A 16,065-nucleotide genomic window follows, 5' to 3' on the forward strand; every position below is an offset into this window, starting at 1 on the left:
AAACATGAATGCAACCATTTTGACTGATGATTGGACTCAGATCTGTTTTTGTGTTACTCACTTAAATGTTCTATAATGCGTACATTTTCAAGTGTGTGTTGTAACTTAGACCAGTCTGGAGCTCAACTTTGCCAGAATAACTTTTTTAAATTATGATTATAAAAGCTTCCCAGTGATGCCTAATTAAGCTAATTAAAAGATAATGTCATTTGTCAAAATTTAGGTTAGTGGAATAGATTTTCTTGTATAGGGAAATTAATAAATTAATGTAAATGTACTCATTTTTAAGCTTGAAATTTGGAAGATGTGAATTAGAAATTTGTGCTATCTGAACTTTGAACTAGCTCGTGAATTAGCACAATACAGGATGTAAGTATGTCCTACATTCATAAGCATATTGAACCAAATCAGTACATTACGCCCAATTAGTTGTGTTTCAATCAGTTTTCACATCAAATGTCAAAAAATTTGTTAAATGGCCTGCTACAGAAACAGATGTGGAGGAGAGAGGGGCGTTACCATGGTGATGTGGCGAAGCTTGACTGGCTGTGCGCTGAAAACCGGAAACGATCAGCTCCTCAGGCCGGCGGGAGGAAGTGCGCTCCATCCTTTCCTGCCCCCAAAAAAAATTTAAATCTTTAATTTAAAAGTGAACATAGTCAAACCACACTCTTAGAATGCCGGAGGTTTTCCTGAAGGATGAAAAACCACGAGTTCAAATGGTTGAGGGGCTCTGCTCTCCAGTAATGTCAAGCCATATGTTCATGCTAACCCCATGACCCTGCTGACCTCCTGCTGTCACTGCCACCTCTGTCCAATACAAACATGAAGCACATCCTGCAGAGTTCAGGTTTCATCAACATAAGACAAAAACAAACAGAACATCCACAGCACTGTCACACATCTGGGGACACAACATCACGTTCCTTAGCACACCGGCTAATCCGAAACAGCCTCGAGGCGAGAAAACTGTCGGAGAGAAACAAAGGCCCAAAAGCCAAATTTGAAAATCTTCCCTTTTCCAGGAAAAGGAAGAACGCGGAAGCGTTGCTTCCAGGAACTGCTCGTGGCCAGGAGTCCTGTTGTGCGTGCACACACATACACACCGGCTCGCATCTCCCCTCTGTGCTTCGAAAACATCCATAAATGCCAGAAGCTAGATTTATAACTCTGAGAAGCAGCAGCCAAAAGCTTTCCAAGGAAGACAGCTTGGCTGCTGGGCCTGTGGTCTGACTGCGGACTTTAGCTAGGGCTGAGGTACAGCAGCTCCTCTGAACTCCCACTGAAAACCAGCTGCAGCAAGCAAATGTGCACAATTAATACTTTAAACGTATAGCAGTATCTTTAGTAATTATCACAAAATATGAAAATGTTTTTTTTTTTTTTTTTAAACATACCTCTACAGGTATATCTTGATAGTACTGCCCAGTCCTGCACCAGCCTGCCTCCTCCAGGGCACAAGGCAGTGACTGTGTGGACTGTGTTGGGTTTGAGGAAGAACAGCATTCTGGGTCCAGTAGGAGTTATCAGTAGCAGCACAGTTAACTGCTGCTAAAAAGACCCCTTAACTTGAAGCGCTCTTGCTGTAAAAGAGTCGATTATAATGGCCTCATTTCCCATTAACTTTCACAATGAACTCGGATGCCCTTTGACTGATGCTGCGGCTTTAAGGACCCAATGAAACAGCACTGAAAAGGTTTTATGTTCAGATACATAATCAGCAGTACATGACAATTACAAAATGATCTTTTAATAAGAGTATTTTATGTTCCTTTTAAGTTCATTTACTTTTATATATATATATATATATATATATATATTTTTTTTTTTTTTTTTTTTTTTTTTTTTTTTACTACAGCCACACTCATTGTAGTGGTGAAACTGAAGAAACAGAGAAATTATGAACATTGTGGAGAAGCCTCAATGTTGTAATTTGATCAACATTGAATTTCCCTTTGGGATTTCAAAAGTATTTTAAAATTAAATTAAATATAAAATGAAACTTGGTGCTTTAACAAATTCAACTTGTTTTTTCGACAGGATTTATTGCAACATACAGGGTCCATTTGTAGTCATTACCAATCAGTATATTTCTACTGGGAAACATTGAACATGATTAGCAAAGCTGATAGTAAAAGCAGTCGCTAGTACTTGTGTTTAAGAAGTTATTATTTTTCATCGATAAAATTTCATCCATGGTGCATAACTAATGAGAGCTTCTGAACTTTTTTCTTACAAAAACTACACACTTGGATGTTTGGAAATGTTTCCAGCTGTGTAAAAAAAAAAGCCACGCGCCACAAGTGGCATGTCTGATAAGTGACCAACTCAAGCAGCATGCCCCACTATTTCACCCGCTAATAACATGTTAGGCTTGTGTTCCTTTAAGAATGTTAAAAAAATTATATCAGACTCCACAAGAAACGAGTTTCTTAGAAAACTACCCCCAAAACTGAGCAGTGGTAAGAAACAAAGGAAGAAAAATGAGGGTAGACACACTGAACACAGACATCAGTAAAGACAGTACACGGAAAAAAGACAGAAAACAGAAAAAAGAAGATAATAAGGGAAGAGTGGAAAAAAAGAGTAGAAAAGACATGAGAAAGAATACAACATTTGAACAGATGGGATAAAGAATAAAGTCTGAAAAGAGAAACATTTTTCATACTTGTTCATACTTTGAAAATACTGAAATTAATCTTAAATTGCTCAGCCTTTCCTCTTTCTTTCCTGAACAAGTAAAGCCACGACTCAATGAAGCTGCAAGTCAAAATGTTTTGGTGTGTAACGTGAAAAAATACACATTTGCAAATGTAAACTTACCGACAAAAAGATGAATTTGCAAAGAGAGAGAAAAAAGAAAAAGATTTATAGCCGACTCAATCTGATGCATCTCTGGCACTGCTCCAAAGCTCTCACCGAGACACACACACACGCGCGCGCACACTCACACTCACAGGAGACGGGAGTGGAGCAGTGCCCAGATTCCCAAACATTCTCGGCGTTATGTATAGCATTATGTAAGTTCACACAGGAACGGCTCATTTGCTCCTTATCTATACAAACTACACCCAGAGAAAAACTCCACGGGGGGGCTGGAGGGAGAACATGCAGTCTCATCTCAATTGGCAAACTTCACAGAAGAACACACAGCGACGTTATAGCCAGCTTCTTTCTGTTTAACAACTTAAATCTGCTTTTTTTCCCCCTGCACTAGATGTAGAATGGAGGAATGTTTTCTGTGGAGACTCAATTCACTATTCACTGCGGTCTTACTGGAGCAAAGACTCTTTCCTGGAAGCTAAAGAGAACCAATCCAACTTAATGTCAGCTCAACAGGAGCTCTGCAGTCCCACGGTTTGGGCTAGCAGGAGGCTCCACGTTTGTACCTCCACCCGGAGGAACAAGGCGGCTGACGTTACGTCACCTCCTTCATTCCCCTCTGAGTCGCAGCGAGACGTCACAACGTCAATCCCAAAAGCCTGTCACAAAACAAAGTCCGCAGCTTGTTAATGGTGTTTGTTTAGCAGTTCTATTTATAGAGCACCCAAATCCTGTTCAACCAAATTCCTTAGGTTACTGGAGAGTTGGAGAGGAGAAACCCCAAGCGGAGAAACAAAGGGCTCATTCTGCAAGGAGTTGGACACTGGAAGTGGGTCTGTTGTGTTGCAGAGATGCCATATTTCAGCGAACCAGACTGAGAGACCCCAACCTCGAGGCAAGAGGTCTTGCTATTGCACACATGGAGACCCCAAGAGAGGTTTGCAGAACTATAATCAAGAGGCTGTCCTTTTATGCAATCCATAACTTAACTGTTACGGCTCCCACATACGTTATCCGTATCCAAACAGATGATGGCAGTTGCGGGAATTTGCACACACCTTTCGTACAATGGCACAGACCACCTAGGACACACCACTCCCGCTTCTGTGTACATCAGAAAAATCACAGTCTAGACATTGCAATTTCCATCCAGGAGTTAACCATTTGCCAATCATATTACAACAGTAGTTACTTAGTACATAGTACTTAGAATCATACAAATGTACGTAATTCCTCACTGTGTCAGGTCAACGTTCCTCAAAAGGAGACAAAGTATTTGTGTCTCCTGCAGACAAAAAAAACCGATAGTGGGCTAAATTTTCAAGCAGACTAGTTGAAGGTAGATATCAACATTGATGTGATTGGTCAAACTCCTGACCAATCACTCAGCTCTGTTGAACAGTTCGACCTCGGTCTAGTGTCAAGTTTGGCAGGCGGATATCTCTGCGAACAAAATGACAATTTTCTTTATGCGTCTATGTCAATAAGGGTCAATTTCTGAAGTTTGAATGCTGGGGCCTTTAAACCTATTCCAACAGTGTCACTGGTGTCAAGGTAAATTAAGGTTTTAAAAAGTGCCTGTGATATTAAAGAGAAATGGGAAAAAGAAGGGAACCACCAAATTCACATTGATGACTGGATAGACATTTTGAATAACTGTTGGAAATGTACATCATCACTAATATATAGGGAATGTGCTTGGAAGACTGTTACATGCTTCTTCAAAACACCAGCTCAGAGGTGCAGAGATTCAGATAAAACATGCTGGAGGTTATGTGGGTCGAAACAAGCTGGACATTTTCATATCTTTTGGAGCTGTCCCAAGCTATTTTCTTACTGGAAGATAATCAAACAAAGTATGGAGACTGTTATTGGGGCCAATTTTGCTCCAAACTTTGAGACTATGATCCTGGGCAAACGACCAAACTGTGTAAAGGGATTCTATAAAACATACATGTTCAACATAATGCTAAGTGCTGGTAAAAAAGCAATCACTTGGAAATGGATGACTGACAAAACGCCCACACTAGAAGACTGGGTAAACATTATCCAAGACATTTGCAAGATGGAAGAACTGACATTTGCATTAAAACTGGAACAAGACGGATTCAAAAGGTGTTGGACCCCGTGGTGGACTTTCATGAACACCAGATCTGATACTAATGAAAGTGAAGTGACACCCATTGTTCCTTAGCTACTCTGTTCGGTTTTGACTATTTGTTTTACGGTTCTGAAAAGTTATTCTGATGTGATACGAACTTGCTCAAACTCTTTATTCCCCACTCTCCTGTGTGGAATTGGGGTGGAGGAGGAATAAAGGAAAATGGAACATTTAAAACTGGAGCCGGGATAATCACCTAAGGGGGTATGCTATATCGATCAATATAACAAACTGAAAAGAAGATTGTATAAGACTGTACCACCTTTTGTGAACAAATGAGATGCATACTTTTAATGTTGTTCCTCAATAAAAATTTTAATAAAAAAAAAAAAAAAAAGGAAAAAAAAGTTCCTGTGGCTTACTGGCCATTTAAGGATTATGCCAGAGAAAGTGTCAGTGATCAGAGCTTTATCTGGTCGTGTGAAGCGTAAAGTAAGAGTTGCCGCTCTGAACACTGCTGTCAGCTGGCTAAAACTGAGCTTACACCATTGCTTACAAGAGTCATAGTCAATAGCTTGGAAAATATTTCAGGTTGTGAAAACAGTACACAGACTTAATGTGGGAACCACAGAACATTTCGGTTGAACAGCTGATTACTGACTCTACTTGAGCAGAGAGCCCAACTAATTAAACAAACAGCACAATAAAGAGCAGAACAAAAAGGTACTGTATTCTGTACAACATGCACTTAAACATCCCTACTTCTGTAATAATAAATGCTACATTGCTTAAACAGCAGTAGAAATACATGTTTCTTATTTTTCTAAATAATACCCAACATTGTTCTTTTAATTTGTTATGGAAACGTTATTAAAGAGTAAACTGGTATTTTATACTACAGAGTCTGCTATAGAGAGTCTTTGTATTTTCAAGCAATAAAAAACCTATTACTTCAAAAAATATCAGCCCATTTAGTGTTTGATATTGGTCCCAAAAACCTTTTTATGGGTGTGCAGGTTGAGTCTTGTCTGTGAATTTGTTGAACAATTTCTCAGGATTTAAAGCTGTGCCATTAAATAATTGGGGAAACTGTAGCTCTGAAATATAAGGCCCACTTTATGGGGAGATAAATCTAAGTCTGTCTTAAGACTCTAATTTATTTATTTTTATTCAACCCACTTTTAAAAAGGCTTTATACAACAGACCACTCATTAATTAATGTTAGAACAAGCTAGTAATTCTAGATCAGCTTTGACAAATGTTTCATATCCAGATTAGAAGATCAGACTACATTCCTATGTTTTGTTTGTTCTTTTTTTTTTAATTCTGCTTCAAGGGCTGCTGAAGACCAACTAAGCTCAAAAAACAAACTTTGAAGTGAAAATTAGTGCTGCACACCCACAAACACTTCAGTCTGAAAACAGATCTGAAAACAGGTTTCTCCAAGACACGTACAAATAAACAGCTGCTTTCTTTAAATAAATAAAAATATTCCACATGCTAGCCAATTAACAGACTAATAATCTCACCTGGATTAACTTGTACAATTAATTGGAAATTTTATTTATTTTGTTTACATTGTAAACAAGGATCTGGTTGATGCAAACCTCAGTTGAATTTCTGTTTCTAGTAATTTTGTCATCTTTGGTGATTATCTAGTTAGTAGCCTAAGTTGGTACCGATTCTGATCCAAGCTTAAGTCTGCATCCACTATATTGTATTGGACCGTCCATCTGCTGGACTGTCTATCGTAACTGTAGTAAGTTGGAGCCCCAGCAATGTTAGCTTGTTCTGTCTGCCATGTTTACTCTTTTGCTCGTGCAGACGCAGGAGCTTTATTGACTTTTTAGATTGTTCTAAAATATCAAAGTGTCAGTCTTTACGATGTTTTTACCAGAATTATTGTGCCACCACAAATAACATTGGGGCTTATTGGCAGCCTTTGCAAAGGTGATTCTTCGAACATTGTTGTGGAGATACTTTTATAGCTTCCTAAAATATAAAAATGGGGGGGGGGGGAATCCCAACAGGTCATTATTTCAGATGCTACTTGGTTAAAGGACGTTACAAAAGTGAACGTTCCAACGTTGTATAACAACGTTCATTGTTGTTTTACATGCATATGTTGTTTCAAGTTCTGTTTTTTCTCTCTTTCTGCAGGTGTAGAAGCAGACTTCTAGGGCATTTTCTTTTGTCCTCTTCATCTTTTTCTCTCTTCTCTATTCTTATGGCACTTACATTTATTTAGATTTTTATTGTACTTAAGTAAAAAATGGAGTTTGCAGTACGGTAGTTCATTTAGAGACCATATAGTTTCTAGGTCTGATAAATATAATTAATAAGAAAAGTGGCACTGGAGGCCATCAATTAGTTCATGACAAAAGTTGGACAATTCTGATAATTGGTGCATCTTATTTTTTTGAAAGTTACTCTTGTAACTAGTACATTTAACTTATAGTTAGCCATGTTCAACAGCAAAAAAAGCAAAAAAAAAAAAAAAAAAAACACTCGACAAAGAAACAAAAGAAAATCTAAGACCTTGAGCATTAATGCATGATTACCTACAAAACATCAGTGAAATCAGAGCACCACCTTGCTGGTACAAGTAATTTGAGTAGGTTAAGTTTATATAAATGATGCTGTAGCCACATTATAGAGCTTTTATCAGATAGTTCTCAATCAATCCAGGTTGGCGCTCACAGTGCTATTTAAAGGAACCTGAATTTTAGAGCCACACTACTTCATTACTTCATTAATTCACACGCTGTGTTCCACTGACATGCAAACAAGCACAAAGCTCAGAAAATATTTACCTGGTAGTTTGAGTGACGTAAAAAGTAGTCAGGGCATCCTGCTAAAGCCATGATGTTTGCCTTGTGCTCCCTCTCGCAGGGAACCCTCTGGTCTCAGCAAGCACCCTGCACATGGAGGAGGAGCACAGCGAATAAATGAGACGAACCGAGGCTAAACTGACAGGATAATGATTAGAGGGAAAAGGGGGGAAAAAAAAAAAAAAAATCCAGAAAGACAGATGTCAAAGGCCTTTCTAAAACTGCAGCCCATGCGGGTATTGTGATAGCAACTTTGTAAAACTGGTATCCAGTTTCGAAAACCCAACACTCATCTTTAACCTAAAGGAAAAAGAAGAAAAGCCTGCATGTATGCACGGCTTGTGAATGCATTGACGTGCACATACACAGTGATTCCTGTGTAAACACAACCATTGTGTTCAACACAAACGCGCGCGCACACACACACGCGCGCACGCACACACACACACCAGTCAGTCCTCAAACAAAGCCCAAGGGCTTATGAATAAATAAGAAACCTTCTCCAAGTTAACAACTCATGACCACTCACCACCTGCAGCCTGTAGAGAGGGGAGTTTTTAAGAAGCCACTTGGAAAAGCAGTCAGATAGTTTCTTATATTCTGCCACTACAAGACGTGAACTGATGTGTGTTTAAGTGGACTCTCACATGGTCAGCATTAAATGTTTGTTTAACCACTGCCATAGCTTAAAATGTTTCATTTTCAAAGCCACAAACATTTTCCGTCATGTTGTTTTAAAGTTGATAATGAGATTCAAGAGAAAGTCCTGGAATGGGTCTGGAGTGTTTTGTAGGATTTATGGCTCCAAGTACCACAGAGATGCTCTTCCAAGGTCTTTACTAACGGACTGCAGGTCAGCTAGCTGAAAGGATACTTCTTCACTTTTTCTATGCTTATAAGTACAAACTGCTTACAAAAACATGGGCATTAGCGATCTGGAAACGAATGCATCCCTTTTCCCGAGGTAACACCATTTAAAAGCTACGACTACCGACTGAAGGCCAGCTTCACCAGATAGCAGGATTGAAACACAGGAAGTGCAGTCGCTCATTTCCTGTGAAACCTGCGTGATGGGGCGACAACCATTTGCCCTCCTCTAGCCAAGCGATGGGCATGTGAAATTTTGAGCTCCAGTTCCAAGAAAGTTGAAATATGTTCAACTTTTGTTGTTGCCAACACATCCTGTCAGTTGGGTTCGTCCCAAGTGGCGAAAAACATTTGTCTTTCGTCACCCCCCATGTGTTGAGCCCATAATATGGTTGCTTTACCCATGTCAACCTGCAAAAGCCAAACATTAGAAACTTATCCAGCTTGTGAAAACTGTTTCTAAATTTAGCTGGTGTATATTTTGTGGTTTTGCATACATCTACGAGTATTTTTTGTGTTTCTCTTTTAAATAAAAGTAATTTAATTATGGCATACATTTTTACCTAAGCATTTCTGATTAAATGTAACAATCAGGATTATCACAACCTGGGAATCTCATACCGGCCTAATGCCCACTTATTAGTTTCAGAATCCCTGCTAGAAAGCCCTAATCACCATGAAAATCCACTCAACTACCTGCAGAACCTCACAATCCGCCTGGTTCACAAGAAGCTGTGATCACATTTAGGAGCTCTTGTTGTTGTTACTGAAACCAGAACCACATGCATACTTCAACAAAGTTCAGCAAACATAATCTACACATGCATGCTAAACTTTGCAACTCTCCGGCTGATTTCCCTATGCTTTCCCTCTCTGTGCTCCTCTGTTGTACATGTCAGGTCATTATACAACACATATCAGATGATTCAAACAATAAGTCTTCCACCAGCAACTCCGCCTCCGCCTTCTCCTTTCACCCCACTAATTACTGTTTCCACAGGGGCTCGGCTATCTTTAGGTCGCTCTCGCTGACTGAGAATGCGTGTCCAAATGTGTGTGCACAGTTGGACACACTTCGAAAAAGACACTTTCTCCACTCCTGATAATTGCGTGCACCCCTTCTACCCCATCCTTCCTTTTTACTTATGTCCAGTTTTGAGTCTCGTAGGTTTTTCCTCTACAGGATCAGGCTGCTCACACCAATCAAACTGCTGGCCAAAAGGGCAAGCCCTGCTGATTGTATGTGCAAGCCTAATAAGCCTGAAAGCTAAGCCAAAGCTGCAAGTGCTTGACATTTAGTGACATTTGTGGCTCCTCCTGCAGAGAAAGGGAATAATTCAGCTTTACTAGCAATACAGGGACACCTAGAGATTTAATGGACTATGAAGCAACTTAATAATGCCACACTTGCTGGAGTTTTTATCCACACTCAGACTGGGGTGTATCTCTGCCAAAAATCACACTAAGAATGATGGTCCCTACATGTGGTGTTCCTTATGCACCAGCAGCATACAAAAATATTTTACTAGGTGCTAAGAGAAATGACACAGTTAGCTAGTCCTGCATGGGAGTAGCTTCTAGAAATGCTGCTGCTGCTGCTGCTGCTTTAGGTAAATGGCTGGCATTAGTTTGGGAAGCACTTTTGTGAACGAAATAATCATTGCATCACTTACTGATACTGACACAACATTGGGAGAGATTTAAAGAGAGCAAACTCTTTCCAATAATGCCAAACGTTTGTGCTCACACAGGTAACCTGTAGGACGTCTCATGCTTTTTATCATTCAAAAATACTAAATTAACAAAGCTAATAAACTTAAAGGACACCCCAGAAGAGTGTGTGTTTTTAGCATGACAAAAACTATAAAGTAATTTCTGACACTACAAGCCGTCAGTAAGCTCGTCTATAGCTCCACTGCACGTTCCTACATGACCGAGAAGAAGGGTTGCCTCTGACTTTAAGCATATGCGCTCCTAAATTAGTTCCTAAACAAATACACAAAGTGCTTACGGTTATGAAAGGACAGCACGCAGTACAACAAGCTCGTGTCCAGGACGCACGACGTATCAGCGACCGGTGAAACGCTTCAACTTTCCTCGTCTGAATCTCGGCACGAATTGTTTCCCACCCCCCCCCAAAAAAAAACCTCTGTCCGCCGCCGTGTTCACCTTGTCCCCCGAAGCGCTGTCCTCGCGCACGTTCAAACCACACATACACAAGCTCACGCTTTCTCTTGCTCATACACGCGCACGCGCACGACAACATACACACGTCCAGCCCACTCCACGCTCCCTCCCCGTGCTTCGACCAGCTGACTCTCCATGGTCTCGCCCCTATCACGCACTCGCGCGCGCACGTCGGGGTGAAACCTCCTCTCTCTCTTTCTCTCTCTCTCTCAGCTCCGCCCCGGAGCTGAGCTGCACTGCAAAATCTAACTTATCTCACACGCTGCTGGTCAGTGGGTTATGTTCCGACGTCACTCGTCTACGTTTTGACACACCCCCTCTGAGTGACAAAACATTCAACATATTGTGATTTTTTTTTTATGACTTCATGTTGAAATGAGAACATTTAATTTAAAGAAGTATGTAAGATGATTTATTTTTGCATTTCAATTAATGTGGTTACATACCAGCAGGGGCGGATCTAGAAAAAATATTTATGGGGTGGCAAGAGGGTGGCAGGGACTTTTTCAGGGGTGGCATATATATATATATATATATATATGCCACCCCTATATATATATATATATATATATATATATATATATATATATATATATATATATATATATATATATATATATATATAGTTTTTAATATTCCATATTAAAAACAATACAAAATATTGTTTTTAACTTGCATTGTTTCAAAATGAGCTTCATGTAGCACCGAGGCTTAAATACAATTTCTTAATGTAGTATAGTTAATTCTTTTCACATCTTTCATACTCCTGCTAATTGACATGCATTGTGTCCAGAAAACCATTTTATCCCAATACAGGACAAGGAGAAATCTGTCACAAAAATATAGCGCCATCATTTGTTATTCGATATATCTATTAAATACGACTTAAAATAAAGATTAGAAAACTGATGTTTGATCAATTCTCCATGATATAAATCTATAAACAGTTTAGTTTCTGTTAGTTCTGTCAAGATACAAGAAAGGGCAAATATCTACTTATATTGGTCAATCGTTTTATTGTAAATATGCTGTAGGAGCCGTATGACAACTGTTATAAATATCACCATGTTTTGAGAACACAGGGGATTAGCTCAGTTTTTGTCGCTTGTTTTATGAATTGCAGCAGCTGCAGTGCGCCACAATAAAGGTAGAATAAAGCTGATAAACAGGTGAAGAACCGAACAGAACAACTTCTGACTGTTCGCAAAGCCAAACATCCAATAAAAGTTCCACCAAGCCTCTACTAAGGCACTGGGGTCATGATTCTTGACACAGGCAAAACAAGGTTCAATGTCCAAACTTATTGATTGTTCTTGGTGATTTATTTTCCTCTTTCACCAAACAATTACAGAGATTAAACTTTCATTTGTTCTCATGCTACCACTCTTAAAAACCATCGGCCCCAAACCCAAATGCCTGCTGGTCCTTCACCAGGCCCCTGCACTTATCTATGTGGACTGACCCACATTACTTCCTGTCTAAATTTAGAAAATAAATAAGAAAATAATAAAACAAAAAAATAAAATCAACAATTATCAACCTACAAATAAACTCTGTAAATAATACAAAAAATAGAAATTTAAGAATAAAGTAACAAAATTAAAATGGATAAAGAAATAGCTTTTTAAAAGAAAAAATAGCTCCAGCAACTTTTATTCTGCCTTTTCTCGCTGTGTGTCGCTTTACGCGGACCCGTTGCCATGGCAACCGACAGACAACAGTTCAAAGAGCACATAGAGCAGAGATTACCGATCAGGGGAATCAACACTAAAAAACAAACATTTCCCACACAAAAAAAGTAGCAAAAACACTAAAACAGAACATCCAGTCTGTTGCATTATGCTGTCAGGCTAAATGTCTATATTATGATTATTAATAAGTTTTCGCCTGAGCACAGCGGCGGTTGATTAGCTGATTTAAACAGCTGCTCTACTGATGACGTGGTGGGCGAGTTGACCTGTTTTAGTGCTAACGGAACCAAAACACACCGAACTGCGCAGCACATGCTAAGGTTGTCAAAGTCAGTAGCAGGCTAATAACAGTTAGGCTAGTATAACTGACCCACTGCTCACTTGTTCAATCTTTTCTTTAAATTAAAACGTTTTCCTTACCTGTTAAATCTGAAGCCCTTATTACCATTATCTATGGTTGAATTAACTGCTAAACATTGCATCCGTTGTTCTGATTCTTTGCGTGATTGTAGTATTTTCCTGACCACCGATATTTCTGACTCAATGGACAGAAATGGCGCATGTGTGACTTACGATAAATCACATAATGTCCAGTCCAGTAACATATACATCCATCAATGCTGCCTCGCGCTCTGTCCTTCTCTCTCACTTCCCGCTACTTAGCAGTAGGTGTCAGATTACATTGTGTTGCATTCAATGTTGTCGGGGAAAAAAGAGTTTCATGCCCTTAATGTCCGATTTGCCATAACTGTTTATTGAATTCATTGTCGCTAGCTGGGGTGGCAACAGGGGTGGCAAGGCTCTCGTTTGGGGTGGCAACTGCCACCCCGCTAGATCCGCCCCTGCATACCAGATCAGTTATTTACTAAAGTTGAGCTGTTTCCTTCTTCTGTGTGTGTTTTATTTTTTGTGAGGACCTGAGGCTGGCTCTGTTCTGTTGAATGAAGGTTGAATAAAACTCTGGACCGCCACGCTATTCCCTCCCAGTGTTCTGCTCCACCCTCCACCTCCTGTTTTGTGGTATCATCAATCAATCAATCAAATTTTATTTGTATAGCACATTTCAGCAGCAAGGCATTTCAAAGTGCTTTACATAATTAAAATAGAAACAGCATGTGACATTGAATAAACAGTGAGAAAGAGAAAGAGATTTTTTTTAAAAAGATAAAAACATTCAAACCTGCACCCCTTTTAGGACTTCAGTTAAACATAGTTTAACTGGGATTCTAACCCTCTGGGACTTTAGTCAAAAACGCCGTTTGACAAGGACTCCAACCTATAGGTTTTTAGTTGATCGCAGTCAACTGGGACTCTAAACCCCATAGAACTTTAGCTAAACGTCGTTTAACTGCGACGTTTTCCAGGGGGCTTTACATCATTAAAACGTAAACAGTGAGAAGGAGAAATAAAAAGAAATTAAAAAGTAAAGTTAAAACATTAAAGAAATTTTTTTTTAAAAAAGAGATTAAAAAAGTAAAAACATAAAAACATCAAAGACATCAAAACCCACACTCTAACCCTAATTTAGCCATAAGCAACTCTAAACAGGTGGGTTTTAAATTGAGATTTAAAGGCACCCAGTGTTTCATCTGTTTTACAGTTTACTGGAAGTTTGTTCCAAATTTGTGGTGCGTAGAAGCTGAATGCTGCTTCTCCTTGTTTGGTTCTGGTTCTGGGGATGCAGAGCAGACCAGAACCAGAAGATCTGAGGGGTCTAGATGGTTGGTACAGCAATAACATATCTTTAAGGTATTGTGGTGCTAAACCGTTCAGTGATTTATGAACTAACAAGAGTATTTTAAAGTCTATTCTTTGAGATACAGGGAGCCAGTGAAGGGACTTTAAAACTGGTGTTGTGTGCTCTATATTCCTGGTTTTAGTGAGAATGCGAGCAGCAGCATTCTGGATCAGCTGCAGCTGTTTGATTGATTTACCTAGCACGTATTTACCCCACATCGTCATGTTGCACCATGAACAAGCGTTACATTACAGTCCACCATTGACCAGAACTAGCTGTGAGTTCAGTTCACATTAGCTAAAACACTTTGATAGTTTCAGTTATTGGCTAAGCCATTCAGAGACAGACACTCACTTGACACTCACAATTAACTCTTAGATCAGGTCCACATACAGCTGACATTGTTAAAAGTTTCTGCACTTTTTTTGTACCCCAAAAATGAGTCTTTTGTAAATCCAACGTTTTTATATCTTTAATATTTTTAACTTGCACAATTTAATGGAAAAAAAAAACTAAATTTATTAGAGAAGAAATAAAAAATAGAAAGTTGCAATTATCAGGTTGGATTAATATTTATAAACTAAGTACTTTATTGGAGCGCCACATTCAATTTCAGCATTCAGTTTTCTTTGATAAGTACTGTTCTGCCTTAATCCTGTCTTTGTTAGAGAATACTGTGATCAACTGTATTACATGCAGCACTGACAACTAACAACTAACCTGGATGCTAGGAAAACATAAATATTATTAATAACCAAGTAAAGGGATTGTGCTGATTTTCTGTTTGGTTCACACTAATTTAAAAATCCTGCCCATAGAGCCAAAGACTGGTAAAGCATGCTCTGTTGTTTAAAGGTGCAGTATGTAATTTGATTTTTTTTAATTTTAGCTGCAATTTGAACAAGTACACAGCTCCATCAGAAACAACCAATCGCAGCCAGGAGAAGGGTTTTAGCGCTGACAATAATCTCATGTACGGGCTGCTCGCAGCCTCGTCTATTTTCTTTTCTACCCTTCCCATGAACTAAACAACTGACTCAGTCCAGCACCACCTGTAACCAATGTTACAGATGGTGGCATTCAATTAACCTCCTGAAGAAGCCTTTTTAAAAAAAACAAAAGGATCATTTGCTTTTTACTGGTCTTCTTTCTAAAGGGAGACAGCTGCTGGTCCATGGTCCAGCAGTTGTCTAAAAACACTGGATTTATCAACTTACATGTTAGCTAAACCCATAATTATTTTGACGTTTATGAACATTTAATGACACCTCTCTCAGCACACAGCCAACAGAGTGACAGCAGCAAAATAGTTTCATCTTCCACCAAAGCAGACACACACTCCTGCAAGAAAAAGAAGCTTGCCAAAACTCAGACATGTATGTACACACGCATATAACCCAAAGACACTCTGTAAATAGGTCAAAGGCAGAGGCTGTTTTAATACGGAATCAGGCCTCCATGTGGGCCTTAGTTTACAAAACCAACATATGGACCTTTTTAGCTACACGACTTGGCAGAATATCTCTGACATCTGTAGCAATTCCTTCACAGTTTTAGGCATTGAAGTAAAGATTGCAATTCCTTATCTGACTGAACCTTTCAAGTCAAGTGTTGTGGTCTTTTTTTTTTTGTAGGTTCATTTGGCCTCGCTTTAGCTCTGTGGAGAGTATCTTCCCTCACAGAAGGTAATGTTTGGCAGTGCAATCAGCAAACTCAACCCTATCCAGAGTTTACGCTGAACGAGTTTAAGATAAGAAGGTCTATATGGTGATTAGTGGCTGCACATTTAAGCACATGTAGTTAGGGGTCGACATATAGATTAAGAGC

The 16,065-nt window shown here is 39.2% G+C and overlaps 1 protein-coding gene across 5 annotated transcripts in view; it reads right to left on the minus strand.

The window, feature by feature from the left end:
• LOC103472075 (growth factor receptor-bound protein 10-like) overlaps window positions 1–13,182 on the minus strand; it is a 58,082-nt gene extending 44,900 nt beyond the window's left edge. The window contains exons 1-3 of one of the 5 annotated variants that reach the window (XM_008421453.2): window positions 13,074–13,182; window positions 7,738–7,842; window positions 520–613 (exon numbers count right to left, since the gene is read on the minus strand). In XM_008421453.2, coding sequence (XP_008419675.1) covers window positions 520–613; window positions 7,738–7,788 — 145 coding nt within the window. In that variant the 5' untranslated portion in view covers window positions 7,789–7,842; window positions 13,074–13,182. Of the gene's footprint in view, window positions 1–519; window positions 614–7,737; window positions 7,843–10,633; window positions 10,993–13,073 lie in introns of those variants that run through there. The other 4 variants (XM_008421452.3, XM_081612278.1, XM_008421454.3 and 1 more) reach the window with 4 other exon arrangements.
• Window positions 13,183–16,065: the final 2,883 nt, after the last annotated feature.

This window comes from Poecilia reticulata, chromosome 11 (assembly GCF_904066995.2).
Source record: "Poecilia reticulata chromosome 11, P_reticulata-male-v2, whole genome shotgun sequence".
Classification (NCBI taxonomy): domain Eukaryota; kingdom Metazoa; phylum Chordata; class Actinopteri; order Cyprinodontiformes; family Poeciliidae; genus Poecilia; species Poecilia reticulata.